Here is a 23,206-nt window from a genome sequence, read left to right as displayed (position 1 = left end):
TAAAAGGCCATGGAAAGAGAAACCAAAAATCAATAGGAAACTAAATAATCTAATTCTAAAGAAGGGTTGGGTTAAAGAAGAAATCATAGAAACAATCAACAATTTCATTCAAGAGAATGACAATAGTGAGACAACATACCAAAACTTATGGGATACTGCAAAAGCAGTTATTAGGGGAAGTTTTATATCTTTGAATGCTTACATAAATAAAATAGAGAAAGAGGAGATCAATGACTTAGGCTTGCAGTTGAAAAAGCTAGAAAAAGAACAAATTGAAAATCCCCAAGTAAATACCAAATTAGAAATACTGAAAACCAAAGGAGAGATTAATAAAATTGAAATTAAGAAAACTATTGAATTAATAAATAAAACCAATAGTTGGTTTTATGAAAAAACTAATAAAATTGATAAACCTTTGGTCAATCTGATTAAAAAAAAGAAAGAAGAAAATCAAATTACTAATATTAAAAATGAAAGGGGTGATCTCACCTCCAATGAGGAGGAAATTAAAACAATAATTAGAAACTACTTTGCCCAACTTTATGCCCACAAATTCGATAATCTAAACGAGATGGATGAATATTTTAAAAAATACAAATTTCCCAGATTAACAGAAGAGGAAGTTGAATACTTAAACAACCCCATCTCAGAAAAAGAAATTGAACAAGCCATCAATGAACTCCCTAGGAAAAAAATCTCCAGGGCCAGATGGATTCACAAGTGAATTCTATCAAACATTTAAAGAACAGTTAATTCCAATACTACATACACTTTTTTTGAAAATTGGGGAAGAAGGAGTCCTCCCAAATTCTTTCTATGATACAAATATGGTTTTGATACCCAAACCAGGAAGAGACAAAACAGAGAAAGAAAATTATAGACCAATTTCCCTAATGAATATAGATGCAAAAATTTTAAATAAGATTTTAGCAAAACGAATACAGCATCTTATCACGAGATTAATACATTATGATCAGGTAGGATTCATACCAGGACTACAGGGCTGGTTCAATATTAGGAAAACTATTAGCATTATCGATCACATCAACAACAAAGCTAACAAAAACCACATGATTATCTCAATAGATGCAGAAAAAGCTTTTGACAAAATACAACACCCATTCCTACTAAAAACACTGGAGAACGTAGGAATAAAGGGAACTTTCCATAAAATAATAAGCAGTATCTATCTAAAACCTTCAGCAAGCATTATATGCAATGGGGATAAGCTAGATGCATTCCCAATAAGATCAGGGGTGAAACAAGGTTGTCCATTATCACCACTATTATTCAATATGGTACTAGAAATGTTAGCTGTAGCAATTAGACAAGATAGAGATATTCAAGGAATAAGAATAGCCAAAGAAGAAACTAAGTTATCACTCTTTGCAGATGATATGATGATTTACCTAGAGAATCCCAGAGATTCAAGTAAAAAATTACTTGAATTAATAAACAACTTTGGCAAAGTTGCAGGTTACAAAATAAACCCACACAAATCTTCTGTGTTCCTATATATTAGCAACAAAGTCCAACAGCAAGAGATAGAAAGAGAAATCCCATTTAAAGCTAGGGTAGACAGTATAAAATACTTAGGAGTCTACCTGCCAAAACAAACCCAGGGATTATATGAACACAATTACAAGACACTTTTTGCACAAATAAAGTCAGATTTAAGTAAGTGGAAAAACATTAGTTGCTCATGGGTAGGCTGTGCTAATATAATAAAAATGACAATTCTACCTAAATTAATATACTTATTTAGTGCCATACCAATTAAACTATCAGACAATTACTTTCTAGAGCTGGATAAAATAATATCAAAATTCATTTGGAAAAACAAAAGGTCCAGAATATCAAAGGGACTAATGAAAAGAAATGCTTGGGAAGGTGGCCTAGCGCTACCAGACCTCAAACTGTACTATAAAGCAGCAATTATCAAAACCACTTGGTATTGGCTAAGAAACAGAGAGGTAGACAAGTGGAATAGACTTGGCACTCAAGATGCAGTAGGCAAGGAATATAGCAACCTTCTGTTTGATAAACCCAAGGTCCCCAGCTTCTGGGATAAGAACTCATTGTTTGACAAAAATTGCTGGGAAAACTGGATAACAGTGTGGCGGAAATTAGGCATAGACCCATACCTGACACCGTACACAAGAATAAAGTCCAAATGGGTATATGATTTAGGTATAAAGACTGATACCATGAATAAACTGGAGAAGCAAGGAATAGTGTATTTATCAGATCTATGGAGAAGGGAAGAATTCTTTACTAAAGGAGAGATAGAAAGCATTATGAAATGCAAAATGGATAACTTTGATTACATTAAACTGAGAAGTTTTTGCACAACCAAACCCAATGCAACCAAAATCCGGAGGGATGTAGTAAATTGGGAAAGAATTTTTACAGCTAAGCTCGGGGATAGAGGCCTCATTTCTAGAATATATAGAGAACTGACCCAAATGTATAATCATACAAGTCATTCCCCAATTGATAAATGGTCAAAGGATATGAACAGGCAATTTTCAGAGGAAGAAATTAAAGCTATCTATAATCATATGATAAAATGCTCTAAATCACTATTGATTAGAGAGATGCAAATCAAAACAACTCTGAGGTACCACATCACACCTATAAGATTGGCAAACATGACAGAACAAGAAAATGATAAATGCTGGAGAGGATGTGGAAGAGTTGGAACACTAATTCATTGTTGGTGGAGCTGCGAGCGCATCCAACCATTCTGGAGAGCAATTTGGAACTATGCCCAAAGGGCTACAAAAATGTGCATACCCTTTGACCCAGCAATATCGCTACTAGGACTATATCCCCAAGAGATCATAAAAATGGGAAAGTGTCCCACATGTACAAAAATATTTATAGCAGCACTCTATGTAGTTGCCAAAAACTGGAAGTCAAGGGGATGTCCATCAATTGGGGAATGGCTGAATAAATTATGGTATATGAATGTAATGGAGTACTATTGTGCCATAAGAAATGATGAACAAGAAGACTTCAGAGAGGCCTGGAAGGACTTATATGACCTGATGCTGAGTGAAAGGAGCAGAATCAGGAGAACTTTGTGCACAGCAACGACCACAGTGTGTGAGAGTTTTTTCTGGTAGACTTGGAATTTTGTAATAACGCAAAAACTTCTTATAAAAAAAAAAAATCCCAAAGGTGGTTCTCAAGGCAAAATGCCTTCCACACTCAGAGAAAGAAATATGGAAGTCACTCACAAAATGTAGCAGATCATGTTTGTGTATGTGTATGTGTTTGTGTATCATGTTCTGATTTGTTATACGATTTCTTTCATTTATTTTAGTCTGACTACATAGCATGACTATAGTGAAAATATACTCAATAGGAAAGTATATGTAGAATCTATACAGAATTGTATGCAGTCGTGGGGAGGGAGGGGGGTAGTGGGGGGTAGGTGGGGGGGATAAAATCTCAATTATATGGCAGTGATTGTTAAACATTAAAAAATAAAAATAAAAAAAATAAAATAAAATAAAATAAAAAAAGAAATTCTTGATTCCAAAAGGGGTGGTGAGCCCTTCCTGGGAGCAAACATCTAGGTCTGGCTGGGAATAAAATTACAGTCAGATTGCAGGAAAATGGAGCAAGTTCAGACTTTCCTAATGAATGTAGGCATCACATCTGGCCCTACATTCTACCAAGCTCATCTCACCAAAGGACGTTATGTAATTAATAATCCATAAACCAAAACATAAAAACAGAAGACTTAAATATCAATAGGGATTAAAGCCATCAAAAAAGAAGTAATTACTGTTCACCAGGATTGTGTTGGGAATAATTGGAATCTTTTTGCAATCTCATGGAGGTGGTGAATCCAAGCATCCACTTGCCTAGCGTGGTTTCCATACACAGATATGAAGCACTTATAGCCATACATCAACTAGTAAATAATCTATGGCTATCCTATTATCCATGACTGCATTGACTAGAGAGTCTAATGCCCAAGACCTTAGCTTGGTTGGATAATGAGCAGTACAGTTTCATGTCGGAAATACATCACTTCCTCTATTCACCATTCCTACAATGCATTTTCCATAATTATTAAAGAGACAAAGACAAGTACAGCGTAACACAACTTCTTGACAATCTGAGGGCTGAGCTGTTTCTTACACAAAAATAGGAGTGGTACAATTTCCACATAAGAAAGTATATCCTTTAAGGTCACAAATTGAATGATGTGGATGGGGACTGTTGTTTAGCCCAGAGAAAACATGTTGACACCAGGGAGTGCTATAATGACTTTGTAATATATAATAAGGGAAAAGGGGTGCTTTCAACAGCTGATTTAAAGTTTTCCATAGGCATTGGGGGTGTTCCCTTAGGGGAATATTTTTGGTCTGTTATGTCTGTAGCAAGATAGATTTGAGAGTTGAGGTCTATAGCTTGACCTCTGGATTGTATACATTAATTGTAGGAATTAATACCTGATAATTCTGAGGTTACAAAACAGCCCTGTTTTCGTGGGAGTTTCTACAAAGATCAGCTTGTTCTCACAACAGGGAGAGAGAGTTTGTTTTACTGGGACCCACTCATGAGTAATTGCTATGCATAGGGTCCTTGGTCTGGGCAGAAATGTGATCTTGGATTTGGTGCACAAGCACCCAAGCACCCCATCATTCCCCCTTCCTTAAAATGATGGAACCCAAAATCTTTTGGGGTAACAGGCAAATGTCTCGGCATCTGAAAACTGCTTCAAGCTGAAATTGGACATAGGATTGCCCCTGCCCCATGGGATACCCCCATTCAAGGGGTTGGTTCTTTAGCCAATATCCAGAACTTAGCTGACTCCATGGTCTCAGACAGAGGGTCATATCCAGCCTGAGTGGTCATCTTCAAGTGGAGGGCACTGAGACTAGAGGAGACAAGCCTGGCAAGTAGATTATGTGTACAAGGGCCAGAAAGAAGTAGGAAGAAAATGACCAGAAGCAGGATAAATACAGGCTGTTATCCTTCCAAAAAGGCCATCTCAAATTTGATCATGCTATTAATTTTCAAATCAAGCTACACAATTTTCCTTTCTTCTTGAAATACCATCAAGCTTTCTATACTCAACATACTTAAACCATCCATAATTGGCAACTATCTAGGGACAGGAGGGTTTTGGATGACCCAGATTTGTCCCCAAACCTTCTTATCCAACATCCATATGTCCATCAAACCATTCTTTATTTTCCAAATCTCTTCAACCCATTACACATATTACTTAATTTTCCTTTACATTTTTTTATTTAAATTTCTTTATTTATGTTTTCAACATTCATTTCCACAAAATTTTGGGTTCCAAATTTTCTTCCCATTTCTCCCCTCCCCCCACCCCAGAACACCAAGCATCCTAATTGCCCCTATCACCAATCTGCCCTCCCTTCTAACATCCCTCCTTTCCCTTGTCCCCATCTTCTCTTTTGTCCTGTAGGGCAAGATAACTTTCTGTACTCCATTACCTGCATTTCTTATTTCCTAGTTGCAAGAACAATACTCAACAGTTGCTCCTAAAACTTTGAGTTCCAACTTCTCTTCATCCCTCCCTCCCCACCCCTTCCCTTTGGGAGGCAAGCAATTCAGTATAGGTCATGTCTGCGTAGTTTTGCAAATGACTTCCATAATAGTCTTGTGGTGTAAGACTAACTATATTTCCCTCTATCCTATCCTGCCCCCCATTGCTTCTATTCTCTCTTTTGATCCTATCCCTCCCCAAGAGTGTTGACTTCAAATTGCTCCCTCCTCCCATTGCCCTCCCTTCCATCATCCCCCCCACCCTGCTTATCCCCTTCTCCCCCACTTTCCTGTATTGTAAGATAGGTTTTCATACCAAAATGAGTGTGCATTTTATTCCTTCCTTTAGTGGAATGTGATGAAAGTAAACTTCATGTTTTTTCTCTCACTTCCCCCCTTTTTCCCTCCACTGAAAAGTCTTTTACTTGCCTCTTTTATGGGAGATAATTTGCCCCATTCCATTTCTCCCTTTCTCCTCCCAAAGTATTTCTCTCTTACTCCTTAATTTCATTTTTTAAAGATATGATCCCATCCTATTCAATTCACTCTGTGCTCTGTGTGTGTGTGTGTCTGTGTGTGTGTGTGTGTGTGTGTGTGAAATCCCACCAACTACCCAGATACTGAAAAGTTTCAAGAGTTATAAATATTGTCTTTTCATGTAGGAATGTAAACAGTTCAACTTTAGTAAGTCCCTTATGACTTCTCTTTGCTCTTTACCTTTTCATGCTTTTCTTCATTCTTGTGTTTGAAGGACAGATTTTCTTTTCAGCTCTGGTCTTTTTATCAAGAATGCTTGAAAGTCCTTGATTTCATTGAAAGATGATTTTTTCCCCTGAAGTATTATATTCAGTTTTGCTGGGTAGGTGAATGTTGATTTTAGTCCTAGTTCCTCTGACTTCTGGAATATCATATTCCATGCCCTTTGATCCCTTAATGTAGAAGCTGCTAGATCTTGTGTTATCCTGATTGTATTTCCACAATACTTGAATTGTTTCTTTCTAGCTGCTTGCAATATTTTCTCCTTGACCTGGGAACTCAGGAATTTGGCCACAATGTTCCTAGGAGTTTCTCTTTTTGGATCTCTTTCAGGTGGTGATTGGTGAATTCTTTCAATATTTATTTTGCCCCCTGGTTCTAGAATCTCAGGGCAGTTTTCCTTCATAATTTCATGAAAGATGATGTCCAGGCTCTTTTTTTGATCATGGCTTTCAGGTAGTCCCATAATTTTTAAATTGTCTCTCCTGGATCTATTTTCCAGGTCAGTTGTTTTTCCAATGAGATATTTCACATGATCTTCCATTTTTCATTCTTTTGGTTTTGTTTTGTGATTTCTTGGGTTCTCATAAAGTCATTAGCCTCCATCTGTTCCATTCTAATTTTGAAAGAACTATTTTCTTCAGTGACCTTTTGAATCTCCTTTTCCATTTGGCTAATTCTGCTTTTTAAAGCATTCTTCTCCTCATTGGCTTTTTGAACCTCTTTTGCCAATTGTGTTAACCTATTTTTAAAGGTTTTATTTTCTTCAGCATTTTTTTGGATCTCCTTTAGCAAGGTGTTGACCTGCTTTTCATGCTTTTCTTGCATCTCTCTCATTTCTCTTCCCAGTTTTTCCTCCACTTCTCTTACTTGATTTTCAAAATCTTTTTTGAGCTCTTCAATGGCCTGAGACCATTGGATATTTATTTTGGATGTTTGGGATACAGAAGCCTTGCCTTTTCTGTCTTTCTCTGATGGTAAGCATTGTTCTTCCTCATCTGAAAGGATGGGAGGAGATATCTGTTGACCAAGAAAGCAACCTTCTATGGTCTTATTTTTTTTTCCTTTTTTGGGGCATTTTCCCAACCAGTTACTTGACTTTTGGATCCTTTGTCAAGAGTAGGTTATACTCTGGGACTCTGTAAGATCTCAGTTCCTCCAAGGTGGCACAATCAAGCGTCTACACTGGTCTAGGAGGAGACAGAGATTTGTTGTGCCCAGAATCTTAGCAGTTACCTCTCCACAGCCACCTGACCTCCAGTTCTGCCAAGTCAGCACTAGGGGGCTGGGATTCAGTCAAGCTGTGTGGGCAGGGCCACCATTCAGTGCAAGACAAAGACCAGCTCCCTCAGGGTGTCTACACAGGGCTGAGGTAACAATTACCTGCTCAATGCACCCAGGGGTTTTACCATCCATCAATGGATGTGGGCTGCTGTAGGGGCTGAGATGGGAAATGCTGCCACCCGCCATGGCCTCCGTGGCTACTGCTGCCTGAGGCCAGAGCTATGGGAAGGTCCTTCTCCCTTCCTGGCCAGCTGAAAAAACCCCTTCACTGACTTTTGGCACCTGTGGGTTGAGGGATCTGAGAACCCGCTGCTACTGGGACTGGGGATTCTGCTACTGGAGATTCCGCCCCCAAGGGCTCTTCACCAGCTGCACCTCAGAGCCAAGGCTGGGCTGGGCTCCGCTCCTTGTCCAGTGCAACAGACGTTTCTTGTGGGCCTTTCAGGTCACCCTGGGCTGGAAATCTCCTCCACTCTGTTGTTCTCCACTTCTGCTGCTCCAAAATTTGTTGAGAGGCCCTCTCTACAGGTATTTTATGGGCTGTGTGGGGAGACCCTGCGTATGTGTGTCTTTCTACTCCACCATCTTGGCTCTGCCCCCCTCGACTTTCCTTTACATTTCAACCATAAGGCAAGGTAACTTATAAGTTATTACTCTTCACTAACATAATTGTACTGTCTTAAACAAAAGAGATTTCTGATTTTACACTCAAATATGAATAGATAAACTTCCTTGTATCACAAGCTTGTTTTAGCATGATGTTTTCAGCCATGTTGTCAAATGCTTTCAATGGGGGTGAACACATCATCAAGGTCAGGTACTTCACTGATTCTTCAATTTGAAAAGGTTACAAGGAAAACCAAAGTAGAGGGAGTGTTGGTACATGATTTTCTGTTTGCAGAAGATTGTGCACCCAGTGCAGCCCCTGAAGCTGAGATGCCACAAAATATGGATTGATTTTCTGCTGTTTGTGCTAATTTTGGCCTAACAATGAACACTAAAGAAACACAGGTGTGCCATCAGCCACCATCACACCATCCACATGTGGAACCATCAGTTGAAGAAAATGAAGAACTTTTGAATGCTCTGGATAACTTTAATTACCTTGGTAGTGTACTTTCCAGGGATATACACGTGGATAATGAGGTTGAAGCAAGCATTGCTATAGCTGGCTCAGTATTTGAGAGACTCTGAAGGAAAATATGGGAGAGAAAAGGTATTAGCCTGACTACTAAACTGAAGGTTTACAGAGCCATTGTGCTGACCCCATTGTTGCATGCTTGTAAAATATGAACTGTCTACCAGCGCCATGCCAAGAAACTGAATCGTTTCCATTTGAACTGTCTTAGGAAGATTCTGAAGACCACCTGGCAGGATATGGTACCAGAAACTGAAGTCCTTACTCGAACTAAAGTGCCAAGCATTCAAACCCTGCTTCAGAGAGTGCAACTCCGATGGATTGGCCAAATTGTTCAAATATAAAATGTATGCTTGCCAAAAAGAATGTTTTTTGGACAACTCACACAGTGCAAGCATTCACATGGTGGTCAGAAGAAGCAATATAGTGACACTCTCCAGGTCTGTCTCAAGAAGTCTGGAATTCATTGTGCAACATGGGAGTCACTGGTACAGGACCACTCAGCATGGTGTGCCCACATCAGAGAAGGTGCTGTGTTCCATGAGCCAAGAAGAATTGAAACAGTTCACAGGAAATGCTGGATGCACAAATTTGGGATATAAACCCCAAACGCTCACATCTGACCTGTGCAGAGCATTCCAAGCTTCTCTTGGTTTAATCAGCCACAGCTGGACACATTGAAACTTCACTTTATTGTAGTAATGTCATTTTGGTCCTCTTAGAGAATGAAGGACAACAAACAACCAACCATCTTCATCTAGTTATATTCACTGGAAGAAAGGGATATTTCAGAAACTGAATTTTTCACATATAATAAGTTCAAATGTCAATTTAACTCTTCCTTAAGCCATGGAATTATTACAAATTCAGGAAGAAAACCAGCAAGATCTCATACACTTTAATGTTTCCATAGCTTTTACTGACCACTTGCAGTGATCATAGAAATTTGCTATAGAAGAAAAGAGCAGGGACATATGACATACCAAATATGACGGGATAAAGCATCTTTATCTCTGTTTCAATTCAGATCAGTGTAACAGTGCTCCAATCATGCAGTATCCATTCCACCTCATAGCCAGACTCAGGAATACTCAGGGGGGAGACATTATTTTCTAAGGAACACAATGGGGAAACTGAGTCAGGAGGATCCCATCTTAGATTGAGGCTAAGAGTGTCCTCTTGAATTTTTCCCAGATGCAGACCTCCACCAGGATCACATTCCCTCTGAGTATTTCATGGCAAATCTCTCAGATACTGATTGAATGCAGACAACTCTACCCAAATTCAAACTCAAAACAAAATTATTTATGGTTCCAAGACCCTTTTACCTCAAACAGCAAGCTTTACTCATGACAGCTTAGAGCCAGATACAGTTATTTTTATTCCAATGGAGATTCAGTAAGCGATAAAGGTTTACCAGGACTCACATACATAAGGGGTTCCATTTAACATCTTTCCTTCTGAAATTTAAACTTGTCCTACTGTAATTTCTAATCTTTGAAAATCCTTTCTATTTATTGTACATAAACTTGCAGCTTCTCAGCAAACCAACTTCACTGTTTAGGAAGTCCATAATCCCAAATAAGTTCTTTCCCCAGGACTGATAACCTTGCCCACACAGATGGTTTCCAGAGACCTTGGCAAGTTTACAAAATAATGGAAATCCACATGGACTGCAGAGAGGGGCTGATCCTGGTGTCCTACCTGCCAACCCCCATAACCCAAAGGAGGACTGTTCTGAAGGGGCAGAACCAATCCAGATGAGGTTTTCGGCCAATCCTCTCCCTTCCACACACCATAATAGATTAACAGTTCTAGGTTTTAGCATTATAACAGTAAGCCCAAATAACTTAGGAATTTTACAACATTCATAGGGGATAGCCAAATTGTTTTAGCTGTAACCTGCTCTTTAACTACAGGCAAAGGTGGAAATGCCTGGTTTTCTAAATGGCAATTATAAAACATTCGAAGACAGGGTTAGCAGGACTGAGAAAGTAACACAGCTGGGTTTACACAGTTTCTCCACCATCTTTTAGTTTCTTTCAGTTCATACTTTTAATCAAATATTGTTTGATGTGATTGGCACAAAAATTTACCAATTTAAAAATATTATGTATTTAAAACTTGAAACAATCACATTACCAATCAGGTGACTCCAATTCTGTTGAATGCATCTCCAAATTACCTTATACAGAAAATCAGGCATCTCATCACCACTGGCATTGTATACTGCTCATATGTAATTAAGGAACTAATAACTATAGTTAGCATTATCTTAGGCACCTTCCAGTCATGTGAGGTAAGCTAATATAACTTGCTTAAGGTCACCCAGTTAACAAATTTCAGATCTATGCCTTTTCCCTACTTGCCATCAAAATGGGCATGACACATTTCACATAAAGTACAACCACAATGAATTCACTTACCTTTTGGTTGTGTTCCAGCACACAAAAACTTTTCTCTCTTACGTAAGACATAAGATGATTAAGTGCTAGGCGACCTGCCTGTCTTTGATCTGTGGGGGGAAGTTTCCCCTTTCTTTACTGTCTCCCTCTCCACATTCAAATCTTGGCCAGAGATAGAATGGAGAGAAAGAGAGACAGACAGACAGAGAGACAGACAGACAGACAGATAGAGACAGAGACAAAGAGAGGGAGAAGAGAGAGAGAGACAGAGACAGAGAGACAAACAGAGACAGAGACAGAGAGAGAGAGAGGGAGAAGGAGAGAGAGAGAGAGAGAGAGAGAGAGAGAGAGAGAGAGAGAGAATATTTGGCCACAGCTAACCCAACACAGAGCAGGGCCAGGGGAATCCTGAGCTGACTTGGGAGAGCAGTAATACCATGATTGTCCTTGACTCCCTTACTCCTTGGGATCCTCCAAGTCCCAGCTGAATAAGCTCCTTCTGCAGGAAGGCTTTCTCAGTCCTCTTACTGCTAATGCCATCCAATCCCCTCGGAGATTTTCTCCAAGTCTCCTTCTGTAGCTTGCTTCTACATATATGTTTGCCTCTTGTCTTCCCCATTAGACCATGACTTCCTTGAGGTCAGAGACTGTTCTTGTCCTCTTTCATATCATCCTGACTTAGTCCAGTGTTTGGCACATAGTAGGTGCTTAATCATTTTTTGTAGATAACTTGGGAGCAACACCAACTGTCTCTGCTACAGAGCCCTGGGCCTGTTGTTGAGGGGATAGCAGAACAGAATGAGCCCCTATGTAGGGTGCTGAGAGGGTGGGCTGGATACTGAGGAAAGAGAGAAAAAAGCCTTTTGGGCTATGTGCTGCAATTGAGGGGAAGGAGAAGAAAGAGACATAGGAACCTGCACTAGGCCTGAGAAGAAAGAGGAATGAGCCCCAGGTCCTGTGTGGAGCATGGAGGAGGTCAGGGGGAAAAGAGGCACAAGGCGTGAGTGAGCTCCCAGTGGAGCCAGGTGCCAAATTCTGCTGAAAGGTGTCCCTTTCCAGGTTGTGCGTCTGTTGAAATGGATCATTCCAAGCCTCAGCATGTAAATAATTAGCCCTTTTAAAAAATATGTATTAAAACACTGCCAAGGGGAAAACAGTCCCTGCCAGGCCTAGAGGCCTGTGTGGGCTACCCGAGTCTTCTTACCTCACCTCCGAGGTCTTCGGCTGCCCAAAACCGGATGCTCATATGAGAGAAAGGACGTTCCAGAGTCGAACAAGGGTTGAGCTTTATTTCAGGGTCTAGTTACAAGTGCAGGGGGGTCTTCCTTAGGAGGAAGAGGGGGAGATTTCCCAAGGAGGCTAAGATCTTAAGGGATTGGAAGTAGAAGTACAAGCGGGGAGAGAGGGGGAGGGGAGAGAGGAAAGAAGAGAAGCGGAGCCTACTGTCCTCTTGGCTCCTCACGTGCTAAGAGAGCTTTCAGGCTTCCTCAATCCTACTTAACCTTCAGCCACACAGTTTGCATCTGAATACCATGCTGTTAGATAACAATAGTGTGCCCAGATCCGGGACGACCTCGAGGGCAGGGAGACTCCACCCATCACGTATCTCCCGGGGAGAGGCGGAAATACCCGAGCTAGCCGAGCTAGCTCAGTCTGACCTTCTCGAATCCCCGCTGTTCATGGAGGGCCTTGTAAGACTCTAAGATTTAGAAGTCCCACTTTTACCCGCCCGAGACCGTCCACACGGATTTGAACTTCCAATCCCAACAAGTCCCCATGAGGCTAAAGCAGCCCCTACCCACACCACCAAAATGAGGGCAAGTTCCAGGTCAAGAAATTAAAAAGATGCAGTAATGAAGTCCCTGGGGCTTGCTGAAGCATCCCACTGCTGTCCTCAAAAGAACATTTAAAAACTTCTTGTCCCAAGGGCCCACACTTGGTCTCAGGACAATTCACCTAGGGGCCAAGTTAACTCAAAATGATCCTTGTATCCTACATGGTTTCTTCACTCCCAACAATCCCAACTGAGATTTTGAGCATGTATGGGGTTAACTCATTCCCCTTTGGCCTTGGAAGACAGGACAAATTTCTATTAGCTGACATGATAGGACTATGGGAAAGACGAAGAATTAGGCTGATTTGCGGAGGCAGAAAAGAGCTGAAAAATAACAGCATCCTGAGAGTGAACATAGAGAGGTGAGCTGCAGTGTAGTCACCGGCGGAGCAGAAGGGGGAGGAGCCTTAGGGGACATCCTTGGATCCCTGACTCTGCCCAGCGCTCACTCCATGAAAACTCACAACCTGTCTGGGGCCTGTGTTTCTTCACCTATAAAATGGAGGGATGGCACTCAGTGTGCGAGGCCCTCCTGGCTCTAAGTTATGTCTAAAGGCCTCTGCTGGGGCCACTTGGAAACAGAGAAGCAAAGGATTGGTGACACAAGGAGGTACTTCTGAGGGCCCCTGCATCTCCTGGAAGTACCCACAGGGAAAAAGCCCTCGGGACATGGACCAAAGAAAGGGAAGCTGGATGTGGGTGTATCTTCATATAACCCCCCTAAAAGATCCCAATTTCCTCTTCCTCTGCTGGCATGACCTTCACGGACAATCTGATGGAGGGGGAAAGAACCGGTAGTTCCAGGCAGGGAGAGCCATTGGTCATGGCCTAGCTCAGGCTTAGGCTTTCCTGATGCCCACCCAGAACCTCCACAGCATTCCTGGATTCTTGTCTGGTTCATCAACATGTGTGTGGCCACAGTGTGGATTATCTGTGTAATGATGTTGAATACAGAGACCTCAAAGGTGGGCAGGGGCTCAGGACCAAAGGCTGATCCCTTCTTGTCCAGCCTTTTCCAAGCCAAGGTTTGGCAGGTCTGGGCTGCTCATAGACAGGCTGAAAAGAGAAGTTCTTCAGTGGATCACTGAGGATGTGCAAATTTGGGATATCCACCCCAAATATTCATGTGAACTATCTGTGCCCAACCTGGGGTAGAGCATTCTGAGCTGGTTTTGGTCTGATCAGCCACAGAATGAGTCTGACAGATAAATTGTACTTTATCATGGTGACGTCATTTTGGTCCTCCTGGAAGGCAAAGCATAACAACCATTCAGGTCCTCCAGGGCTTTAAGTCCATGAGTGGGGAAGCTGTGAGGCTGACACCTGAGCCATACCTGGGGATCTTTCCAGAGCTGTGGGGCCTGGATTACAACCAGAAAACAAGAATTGTTCCAGTATTCTGACCTGACAGTAGAGGACTCTCCAATACCCCAACACACACACACACACACACGCACACACATGCACCCACACACACACGTACACACACATACAGCATGGAGTAACAACCACAGAAAGGAAGGAGAAGTGACCCTTCTCAGGGTTTTGCAAACCCAGAGCTGAGCCCTCCCTGGTCCCACCCTGTGCCTCAGACACTGTCCTGGTCAGGCTGCAGTCCCCTCTCCCACCAGCTGCTGGGACCATCATGACTCACATCCTCTCTGTCCTGCTGTGTCTTGGTGAGTCCTAAAAAGCCCCAGGTTTGAGGGGACTTAACCCATCATCAACTCAAACCCTCCCCACCTTCATTTTGTTGTGGAAGAAACTCTCCCCCAGAGAAGGGGAGGGACAAGTCTGAGGTCACCCAGCAAGTGTGGGGAGGGTAGAAGCTGGAGCTCCTAGAGGGGTCTCCTGGGGTTCAGCCCCTTTCACTCCCACCAGCACCAATCCCAGGATCTGATCCCTCTATCTCCTTCTTCTGGGTGTGTTGGGTGGGATGGATGTGGGGAGCTAGGAATAACCAGGATTCTCTCTGCCAGGGCTGTGTCTGGGCCGGAGAATGAAGGTACAGACAGGTGAGTCTTTTCCCCACCCTCCCCCTGCCCAGAGCATACAGATGCCCCCAGGAGAGGGAGGGGGGAGGTCTGGACAGGACTGAGAGAGAAAACCCAGAAGGGAGGCACACAGAAGGGGGATCCCCTGGAACTCACAGCTCTCATTCCTTTCAGAAACACTCCCCAGACTCTTCCTCAGGGCAGAGAACAGTTCTTTGGTGCCCAAAGGAAGAAGTGTTACCCTGAGGTGCCAGGGATATATAAAGACCTATCACTACCGTCTGGAGAAAAAGGAAACTTCTGAGACAGAGACCATGAATGTGAAACCATCTAGAAAAGAGGGCAAATTTCACATTCTATCGGTGACAGAAGAAGATGCAGGGGCATATGTCTGCCTCTACCAACACTCATCAGTCTGGTCAGAGCACAGTGATCCTCTGGAGCTGGTAGTGACAGGTGAGGACACTCCCTGGGCCCCAGGCCCCTCAGGCAGGGCTGGCTCTGGGTCCCAGCAGCCCCTAAGCTCCTCCCCAGCCCAGCCTGGCCCCAAGCATCCCTCTGCCTCTGCCCTTCCTGTCCTCTCCCTGTCTCTGCCTCTGCTCTGCCTCTGGAGCCAGAGGTAGGGGGAGGGGAATCAGGATTTATACAGCACCTACTATGTGCTAAGCACCTTTCAGTTATTATATCATTTCGTCCTCACAACTCTGTGAGGCAGGTGCTGTTATGATCCCCATCTTACATTTACAAACTGAGGCAAGCAGACAGGAAGTGACCTGCTCAGGATCACTTAGCTAAGGAGTGTCTGAGGTTAGAATTGAACTCAGGTCTTTCTGACCCCAGGCCCAGGGCACTATTCACTGCACCTCCAGCAGCCTCAGGCAGATCCCATCTTGGGGCCAGAGAGAAGGCAGGAGGCTCAGCTTGGGTCTCAGGACACCAGACAGAGCTGGTGGTTTGCGAGGAGAGGGTACAGGGCTGGTGAGGCATCTCCTCCTCCCAGCCCTGACACCCCTAAAGCCAGGAGAGGGAATGCAGGGTGACCCTGCTGCTGCTCTGTCCTCTCTCCCACTAAAGCCTAGGCACAGGGAAGGGAAGTATCCCCAGAGGGCTCCATACATCAAGAATGAGGAGGTGAGGATGAAAGTGAACCAAGAATCACAACCAAGCCTCCTCCCCTCTGTTCTAGGGACTCACCCAGGGTCCAGGATGAGAGACAGGCTCTGCTTTGGGGAGCTAATAACTGGCCAGAAGTGCAGAGATGAGTCTTAAATATGCCCTCACCTCCCATAAAGAGAGATTCTATGACAAAGGCCCAGGGCTTGGGCTCCCAGACCCGGACCAGGGAGGAAGACCTCCTGTCTAAGCTTTCCTTTCCCGACATTGGCCCCATCTTGGTCCTTCTGTTGCTGTGTGCGTCTCTCTTCTTCCCTCTCTGTCTCTCTATTTGTTCACCCACTTTCCATTCTCCCACACCAGAGCTGTCAAAGGTCTTTCCTCTCCCCCTCAAAGTGGTGATATTTCCATTTTTGTAGAGATGAGCTAAACCTCCACCCCCAGGGAGGGGTCTGGCAGGTCCAGGCCAGTTCTCCCACCACCCAAATCTGCCCTGAAAGTGGAAGGTCACAGGCCTAACTCCAGGCTCTCTTCCTCCTCCTTCCCCAGGACTATATGACCCACCCTTCCTCTCAGCCTTGCCCAGCCCTGAGGTGGCTTCAGGACATAATGTGACCCTCCAGTGTCAGTCAGAGTTATGGTATACCATGTATGCCCTGTACAAGGATGGACAACAGATCACCCAAGACAAGGCATCACCCCATGGAAGTGGGTCTCAGGCCAATTTCCTCATCCCAGCTGTGAACTCTACCCATGAAGGAACTTACCAATGCTACACTTTTCAAAGTTACGGTCCCCAGAAGTGGTCATGTCCCAGTGACCCCCTAGTTCTCAGAGTCACAGGTAAGGGAGCCCCATCTCCCCTAATTCCCCCTAAGCTCCCTCACTGGCCTTGGGGCATCTCCCTACCAGCTCAGTTCCCTGGCCCAGAAGACCCCAGGATCTAGGAGGGCTGCGGGGAGTAGGAGGCTCAGAGGGAAGGGATGGAGACTCTGGCAATGGGGCCTGGTCACAGAAGTCAAACAGTGAGGACTCTCCTCCCTGGCACTTGTAGACACTTTCATCATCTGCCACCTGTCCTGGTATGTTGGTCCCACACACAGACAATATATGTCTACTAGGTCCCATTTAGGGGAGGTGAGAAAGTCAGAAGAGGAGCCAAGAGGAGGCCAGAGCAGGCCTGAGGTGTAGACAGTAGGGAGGGGGAATGTTACACACCCCCAAGCTCCACTTCTGTCTCCCCTCCCTTTGTCCCTTCCATGCCTCCAAAGCCCAGACAGAAGCTAGAGAAGGGGTCAGAAGAACATGGAATCTCCCAGTCTCACAAGTGGACAGGCCAGGAAAGGTCACTGAGGACACACACCTATGTAACAGATGGAAAAGTGAGGCCCAGAGAAGGGAGGGACTTGCCCAAGATCCCACACTCAGCCAGTCTGGCCAGAGCTGGGGCTCACCCCGGGGTTCCCTCCAGGCCACATTAACCTCCCCTGCCCAGTCCCTAACTTTCCACCTTTCATCATCTCCAGGGAACTTGTCTCCAAGCCCTGATTCTAAGAAGATGCTGTTTGGTGAGTAACTGGAGGATTCTCAGCAGAGTGGAGGGAGGAAAAGTGAGATGTCCAGGCAGGATCTGCCCACCCCATCCAGGGTCCTCTCATTTCCCACTACTCCCCCTGCAGCACCTGGTTACTCCCCTTTTCCCATGTCCAGCCCTTTGCCAAGGCTGTCCCCCCTGCCTGGCATGCTCTTCCTCTTACAGTGTAAAGATCCCTCCCAGACTGAGCTTAGGAGCCTCCTCCTGAAGATGTCTTTCCTGTGACCTTTCACCAGTTGATCCCACTCCTCAGATGAGGGCCTATTGATTTATTTGTGTACATGGTACCAGACCATCCCAGGACAATGTCAGGGCCTGGAGACCAGGAGCCAGCTTTGTTTTATCATGTTTGCTGTGGGTGTGACTTAGCACAGGGCCTGGGTCCAGGAGATCCCTTAATAAGAGTCTGTACACCTGAACTATGGGCAGCCAGGTGGTGCAGCAGACAGAGGGGCCAGGCCTGGGGTCAGGAAGATTCATCTTCCTGAGTTCACATCTGGCCTCAGACATTCACTAGTTGTGTGACCCTGGGCAAGTCACTTAACCTTGTGTACCTCAGTTACTTCCTCTGTAAAATGACCTGCAGAAAGAACTGACAAACATCTCCAGTGTCTCTGCCAAAGAAACCCCAAATGGGGTTGGGGGGTCAGGCATGACTGATCAACAACAGAACTGAACTAATGAGTAAGATTGGAGGCTGCCTGAGGACAGGCTCTGTCTCCCTCCCCTTGGGCTGGGGTCTCCCCAAAGACCAGCGTCCTGGTAATTCTTCCCCTACCTTGGTTGTCATCCTCGGCTTCCCCAGGTCTGGCAGCAGGCATCTCAGTGGGAGTCTCAGCCTTCCTCACCTTGCTCTTCCTCTTCCTCATCCTCCTCTTCTGCCATCAACGCTGGCAGCATCAGACCGGACTTAGTGAGTCCTTGGGGCTGGGGGCACCTGGGCTGAGGGCCCAATGGGGGATGAGCTGAGCCCCACTAAACTTTGGCTCTGACTCTCCTACAGGGAATGGGAGCAAAGAAGCAGAGGGCAAGAAGACCACCAGGAGGTAGGCCCCCAGACACACCCTAGACCCTCCCCCTCCTCACCTTCCCACCTTCCCAGACCTTCCCCCTCAACTATCTGTGCCTTCTTGTCCCCAGCTCTGACCCAGAGGAGGGGACCCCCCTGGAGGAGACCCTGTGTGAGTGAGGGGGACAGGGGCAGGGGAGCCTGGGGTGGCAGAGGGAAGAACCCGGTCCTGGCCAGAGCCAGGGTCATGGCCCCTTATGCCTTCTCCTCTTGCCTCCAGTTGCTACTGTGAATGATGACAGACAAACAGAGGAGACCAGACAGGAGGACACTGCTGTGAGTCACTCAAAGATCTCTCCTGGAGGGAACAGGGAGGGAGAGGCTTCCCCAGCGACACACAGCTAGGAGGGTTCAGGGTCATTTCTCCTCCTCAACCCTCCTCTACTATGTCCCCCTGTATCCCTTCATCCTCTCCTGCCAGGCTCCCAGAAGGGAAGACCTTCAGGAAGTGACCTATGCCCAGCTGAACCTCAACAGCCTCAAGGCTGGGGCCAAGGACCCACCCCACTCTGGAGCAGTCAAACCCAGCCTCTATGCTGCCCTTCGTGGAGCTCAGCCTGAGCCCAGGGGACCCCCGGATGAAGAGGCCCCACCCCATTCAGCCTCTGCTTTCTGAGGCCAAACTCTTTCCTACCCAATGAACCGGACACTCAGATGTTAGGAACCCTGTTCCTCACACCAGGGGGAAGGGCAGAAAGGACTACAAAATGCTGGAAACAGGGTTCCTCTCTCCTGGCCTCTGGAACAGAGAGGCCTTACCTCCAGGTAGAATGTCCCTTCTGCAATGCCAAGACATTTTACCTACAGTAAAAAAAACTGCAATTCATAGCATATGGTAGACTTGAATCTGAGCTGAGGTGTTTCTGGCAGCGTTGGTTGGCATTGTGCGGCACGACGGCATGCACAATGCGAAATGCACATGTTGTGTGTTCAGAACTGAGGCTGCAGGGGAAGTCTTGTGATGTGACATGAGCAAGCACTACCACAACTGCCTCTGACTCATGACTTATTTGATTTCGAATTTGTTTTTGGTTGTTGTACTTTCAGAAACCTTTTACTGTTGCCAAATTTTTAAGGACCCTGACACTCCCTTATGCAACCCATAGTAGAAAATAAAAGTAGTAGCCAACCTTTAGAAAATGCTTTAAAATGGGCAAAGAACTTGACAAACACTCTCTCATTTGAACCTCACAATAATCCTCACAAGTACCTCCTATTAACCATTTTAGAGAAGAGCAAACTGAGGTAGACAAAGCTGAAGTAACATAACCAAGGTCACACAGCTCAGAAGTAACCAAGGCAAGATTTGAACTCAGGTCTTCCTGACTCCAGATCCACAGCTCCATCCAGTGAACTAGGAGCTACCAGGAGATAGGATAAGGAACAACTTTGGGAGAAACTACGGAGAAGGTGCTGATGGAATCAGGCTTGTTACTGTCTGGATGAAACAGTGAAATCCTGGCCCACAGAGCCTTTCAGCAAAGCCCAGAGAACACTTCCAGCAGCCTCCTTGGAAGGCTGGGGTTCCATGGCTTCATCCAAAGAGCTTCTTAGGTCTCTGGCATTGGCGTCTCTCAAAGAAAGGGGTAGTTTTGGTTGACAAGGCAATAGATAAAACAATGCCACTGCATGCTGATTTTCTTTCTTACCCAACAACAAACCAGTTCATTACCTGTCAGTAAAAGTAAAAGTTAATAAAAGTATAGTAAAAGCTAGATGGTATGACTCCATAGTATGGATCTTCAGACAGCCATGAGGCTATTCTTCAGCTAGGCAAAATTCTTACGGGGATGAAAAGATGCACACTTCAGAAAGTACTGAGGGTCTAATTGGCCCCTCTAGAATGGGACTGCCAACCCGCAGGGATTTCAGGCTTTCCCCACTGGAGTGGAGTCCGAGGATTCCTTCCTCCAGGGTCAGTCAGCTTTCTAAGACACCAGCCCCTCCCTGTATATACTATGTACCAGCCCCTCCTAAAGCTTGTTGGCTTATCATGCAACTTAAATTGTATTTGGAATTGAGAGGGAAGTTAACCCAGGTTTTAAGTGACAAAACCCAAAGACTGAATCAGAGATGGGATACTTTCACTCAAAAAATTTCCTGACCCATTTAGACATGTGGTGATAGTATCTCCATGAGAGTGAGAAGGCCAAATGGGTGACATTTGCAGTGACCACAGTGAAGCCTGTACCTTCCAAAAAAGGATTCCCAGGAAATCTTGTAGCCTCTCTTTAGCAAAGGCTCCTCAGATCCCCCCACCTCCCAATGAGCAGCCTGAAGGCTATTTTCATGGGCAATGGAAACATAGTTAGGATGTCAGGAAACCCTTTAGAAAGCTTTGTTTTCTGCTTCATGTGTGACTTGTTGATTGTACTAGTCCCCTCAGTTTACAAAAGGAAAACAGACCCAGAGAGGTTAAGTATATTTCCAAAGTCACACAGGTAGAACATGGGGAGGCTAGGATGTGAATCCATGTTCTCCATTGCAAAGACAGCATTCATTCTGTTGTACCACAGCAGGATCAATTCCTCTTTTATCCTGAAATTCTGAAAAATCTTACAGGATCTTCCAAATCCTACCCCTGAAGGAAAGGGGAGATTGGAATATGATATTCCAGAAAGCAAAAGATTTATTATTGTTGGTGAAACCTGCTCCTACTGGCCTAAAAGAGCTGCTTATCGAATGTTAGTATTAGCATGTGTGTATATGTACATATATATGTGTATACACATAAATGTGTGCAGGTGAGGGTGTGCATGAATATGTATGTATGAACTGAAGTGAAACATCAAAAAGGAGCATCTCTGTGTCATATAGCTAAGAAATACTTAATGACTTAAGTTAACAAAAGAGGAATGTACGTTTAACCATGAGCCTCCATTCCACAGAGCACACTTTTTTCCTTTTCAGGATATAATCCCTTGCACACTTTCTCTTCCAATGATCCTCTTTGTGCTTCCTTCAACATTTTTTCTCTTCTCTCCTGGCATTTGGACAAATGTATCCCTGACTCCTTTTGGCAGATTCATTACCACTACCTCCTTCTCTTCTCCTCACCCTAACCCTCCCCACAACTAAAAAGCTAGGGACAGAAATAGGAAAAAAACCATTTTAATAAATAGCAAGGACAGTCAAAACCCATACACACCCAATGGTCACGTCCCAAAATGCTTGTCTTTACATGTCATGCCCATTCCCTCTCTGTCAGGAGGTAACATGATTCATCATCGGTCCTCTGGACACATGGTCGACCTTACATTTATCAGGGTTCCCAAACCTCTCAGATTTTCTTTTTCAAATATTGTTGCCCGACTATAAATCATCCTCCTCACTTCCCTCTTCTTCAATTCATACGACCCACTTCCCTGAAACCCTTTTATCTTATTTCTTATTTCCTTTGGCACAATAATATTCCATTGCATTTACATCCATATCCCCGAGTTTTCAGCCATTCCCCACGTGAAGGCCATCTCCTTACAGTGTACTTCTTTGAGTCTACTGTCTATCCTTCTCCTTCTTTCCTCTGAATCACATCTCCAGGTCAGGTTTTCTTTCAGGTATGTCTTGATAGAGAATGGATTCTTTCAAATTCAGGCTTTCAAGTATGTTTCTTTTCCATGATTTTGTCCCTGGGGTTGTACATTCTCTTAACTGCTTTCTCCTCCCCACTTGTTCCCTGTTCAAAATTCATATATTACACCATCATGTGTATATCCCACCCTTCTTTATTCATGTCAGAAAGGACTGAAGTTTATTGGATGCCCATTCGACCTGCCCCTTCCTCCGTCTTTGCATATTCTTCTCCTACATCCCAATGAGTGGAAATAGCAAGGTGTACCCCCTTCTCCCTCCTTCTTTTACTTGTGTATTCCTCTTTGTACACTCCACATGTCTCAGTGTGCACACACAGAAATACTTACACTCACACACAGAGAAACACCTACATATACATGTGCACACATACTCGCACATTCACACACACTCTCATATACATGTACACATACATACACTATCCCATATGCACACACACACATATATAAACACACACATTGAGATTCACATACACACTCACAGACATTCACACACACACAAACCTTCGCAAACACACATACACTCTTTGGCTCTAACTCCCCAAGTCTGTGAATGGAGCTGCATCTCCAACACCTAGTCCAGCAGCACAGAGGTGGAGGGTCTCACAGCAGCCATTATGGGGACACAAGAGGAACCCTGAGAGGGAGGATCTCAGGATAGCAGGGAAAGGTGAGCATCCCTCACTCTGGGCTCCAGAGGCCTGTCTGGAAACAGTGATAAAGATGGCTCACCCTGTTCCTAGTAACCACTGTCTGTCAGAAGTCATTGTCTCCGAGGATGTTATGGGTGGACAGAAGGGACACTGGCCTGGCTGTTGGGAGTGGGGGATGGGATTTTTTTGGTTCTTGCTACTTTACTAACCATTGTCAGTAATGATCCTTTTGTAAAAG

General features: G+C 44.5%; 2 protein-coding genes and 1 long non-coding RNA gene across 3 annotated transcripts in view; 2 read left to right on the top strand and 1 right to left on the bottom strand.

Annotated features, from left to right (window-relative positions):
* The window catches only part of LOC140507333 (leukocyte immunoglobulin-like receptor subfamily A member 3), a 43,237-nt gene extending 22,843 nt beyond the window's left edge, over window positions 1-20,394 (top strand). The window contains exons 9-18 of the mRNA XM_072615445.1: window positions 14,548-14,634; window positions 14,935-14,970; window positions 15,124-15,405; window positions 16,612-16,905; window positions 17,589-17,630; window positions 18,462-18,569; window positions 18,660-18,702; window positions 18,797-18,837; window positions 18,946-19,001; window positions 19,147-20,394. Coding sequence (XP_072471546.1) covers window positions 14,548-14,634; window positions 14,935-14,970; window positions 15,124-15,405; window positions 16,612-16,905; window positions 17,589-17,630; window positions 18,462-18,569; window positions 18,660-18,702; window positions 18,797-18,837; window positions 18,946-19,001; window positions 19,147-19,341 — 1,184 coding nt within the window. The 3' untranslated portion in view covers window positions 19,342-20,394. The remainder of the gene's footprint in view (window positions 1-14,547; window positions 14,635-14,934; window positions 14,971-15,123; window positions 15,406-16,611; window positions 16,906-17,588; window positions 17,631-18,461; window positions 18,570-18,659; window positions 18,703-18,796; window positions 18,838-18,945; window positions 19,002-19,146) is intronic.
* Window positions 20,395-21,839: 1,445 nt separating this feature from the next.
* Window positions 21,840-23,206, bottom strand: part of LOC140503477 (uncharacterized) — a 6,395-nt gene continuing 5,028 nt past the window's right edge. Inside the window, exon 3 of the long non-coding RNA XR_011966798.1 lies at window positions 21,840-22,401. This is a non-coding gene — a long non-coding RNA (uncharacterized lncRNA). The remainder of the gene's footprint in view (window positions 22,402-23,206) is intronic.
* LOC140503473 (natural cytotoxicity triggering receptor 1-like) overlaps window positions 23,157-23,206 on the top strand; it is a 3,509-nt gene continuing 3,459 nt past the window's right edge. The window contains exon 1 of the mRNA XM_072607495.1: window positions 23,157-23,206. This exon is cut by the window's right edge and continues 874 nt beyond it. The gene's annotated coding sequence lies outside the window, so the exon portion shown is untranslated.

Source organism: Notamacropus eugenii, chromosome 5, assembly GCF_028372415.1.
Source record: "Notamacropus eugenii isolate mMacEug1 chromosome 5, mMacEug1.pri_v2, whole genome shotgun sequence".
In the NCBI taxonomy this organism is placed as follows: domain Eukaryota; kingdom Metazoa; phylum Chordata; class Mammalia; order Diprotodontia; family Macropodidae; genus Notamacropus; species Notamacropus eugenii.
The sequence above is the reverse complement of the archived record's forward strand: the minus strand, read 5'-3'. Positions and strand labels throughout refer to the sequence as shown.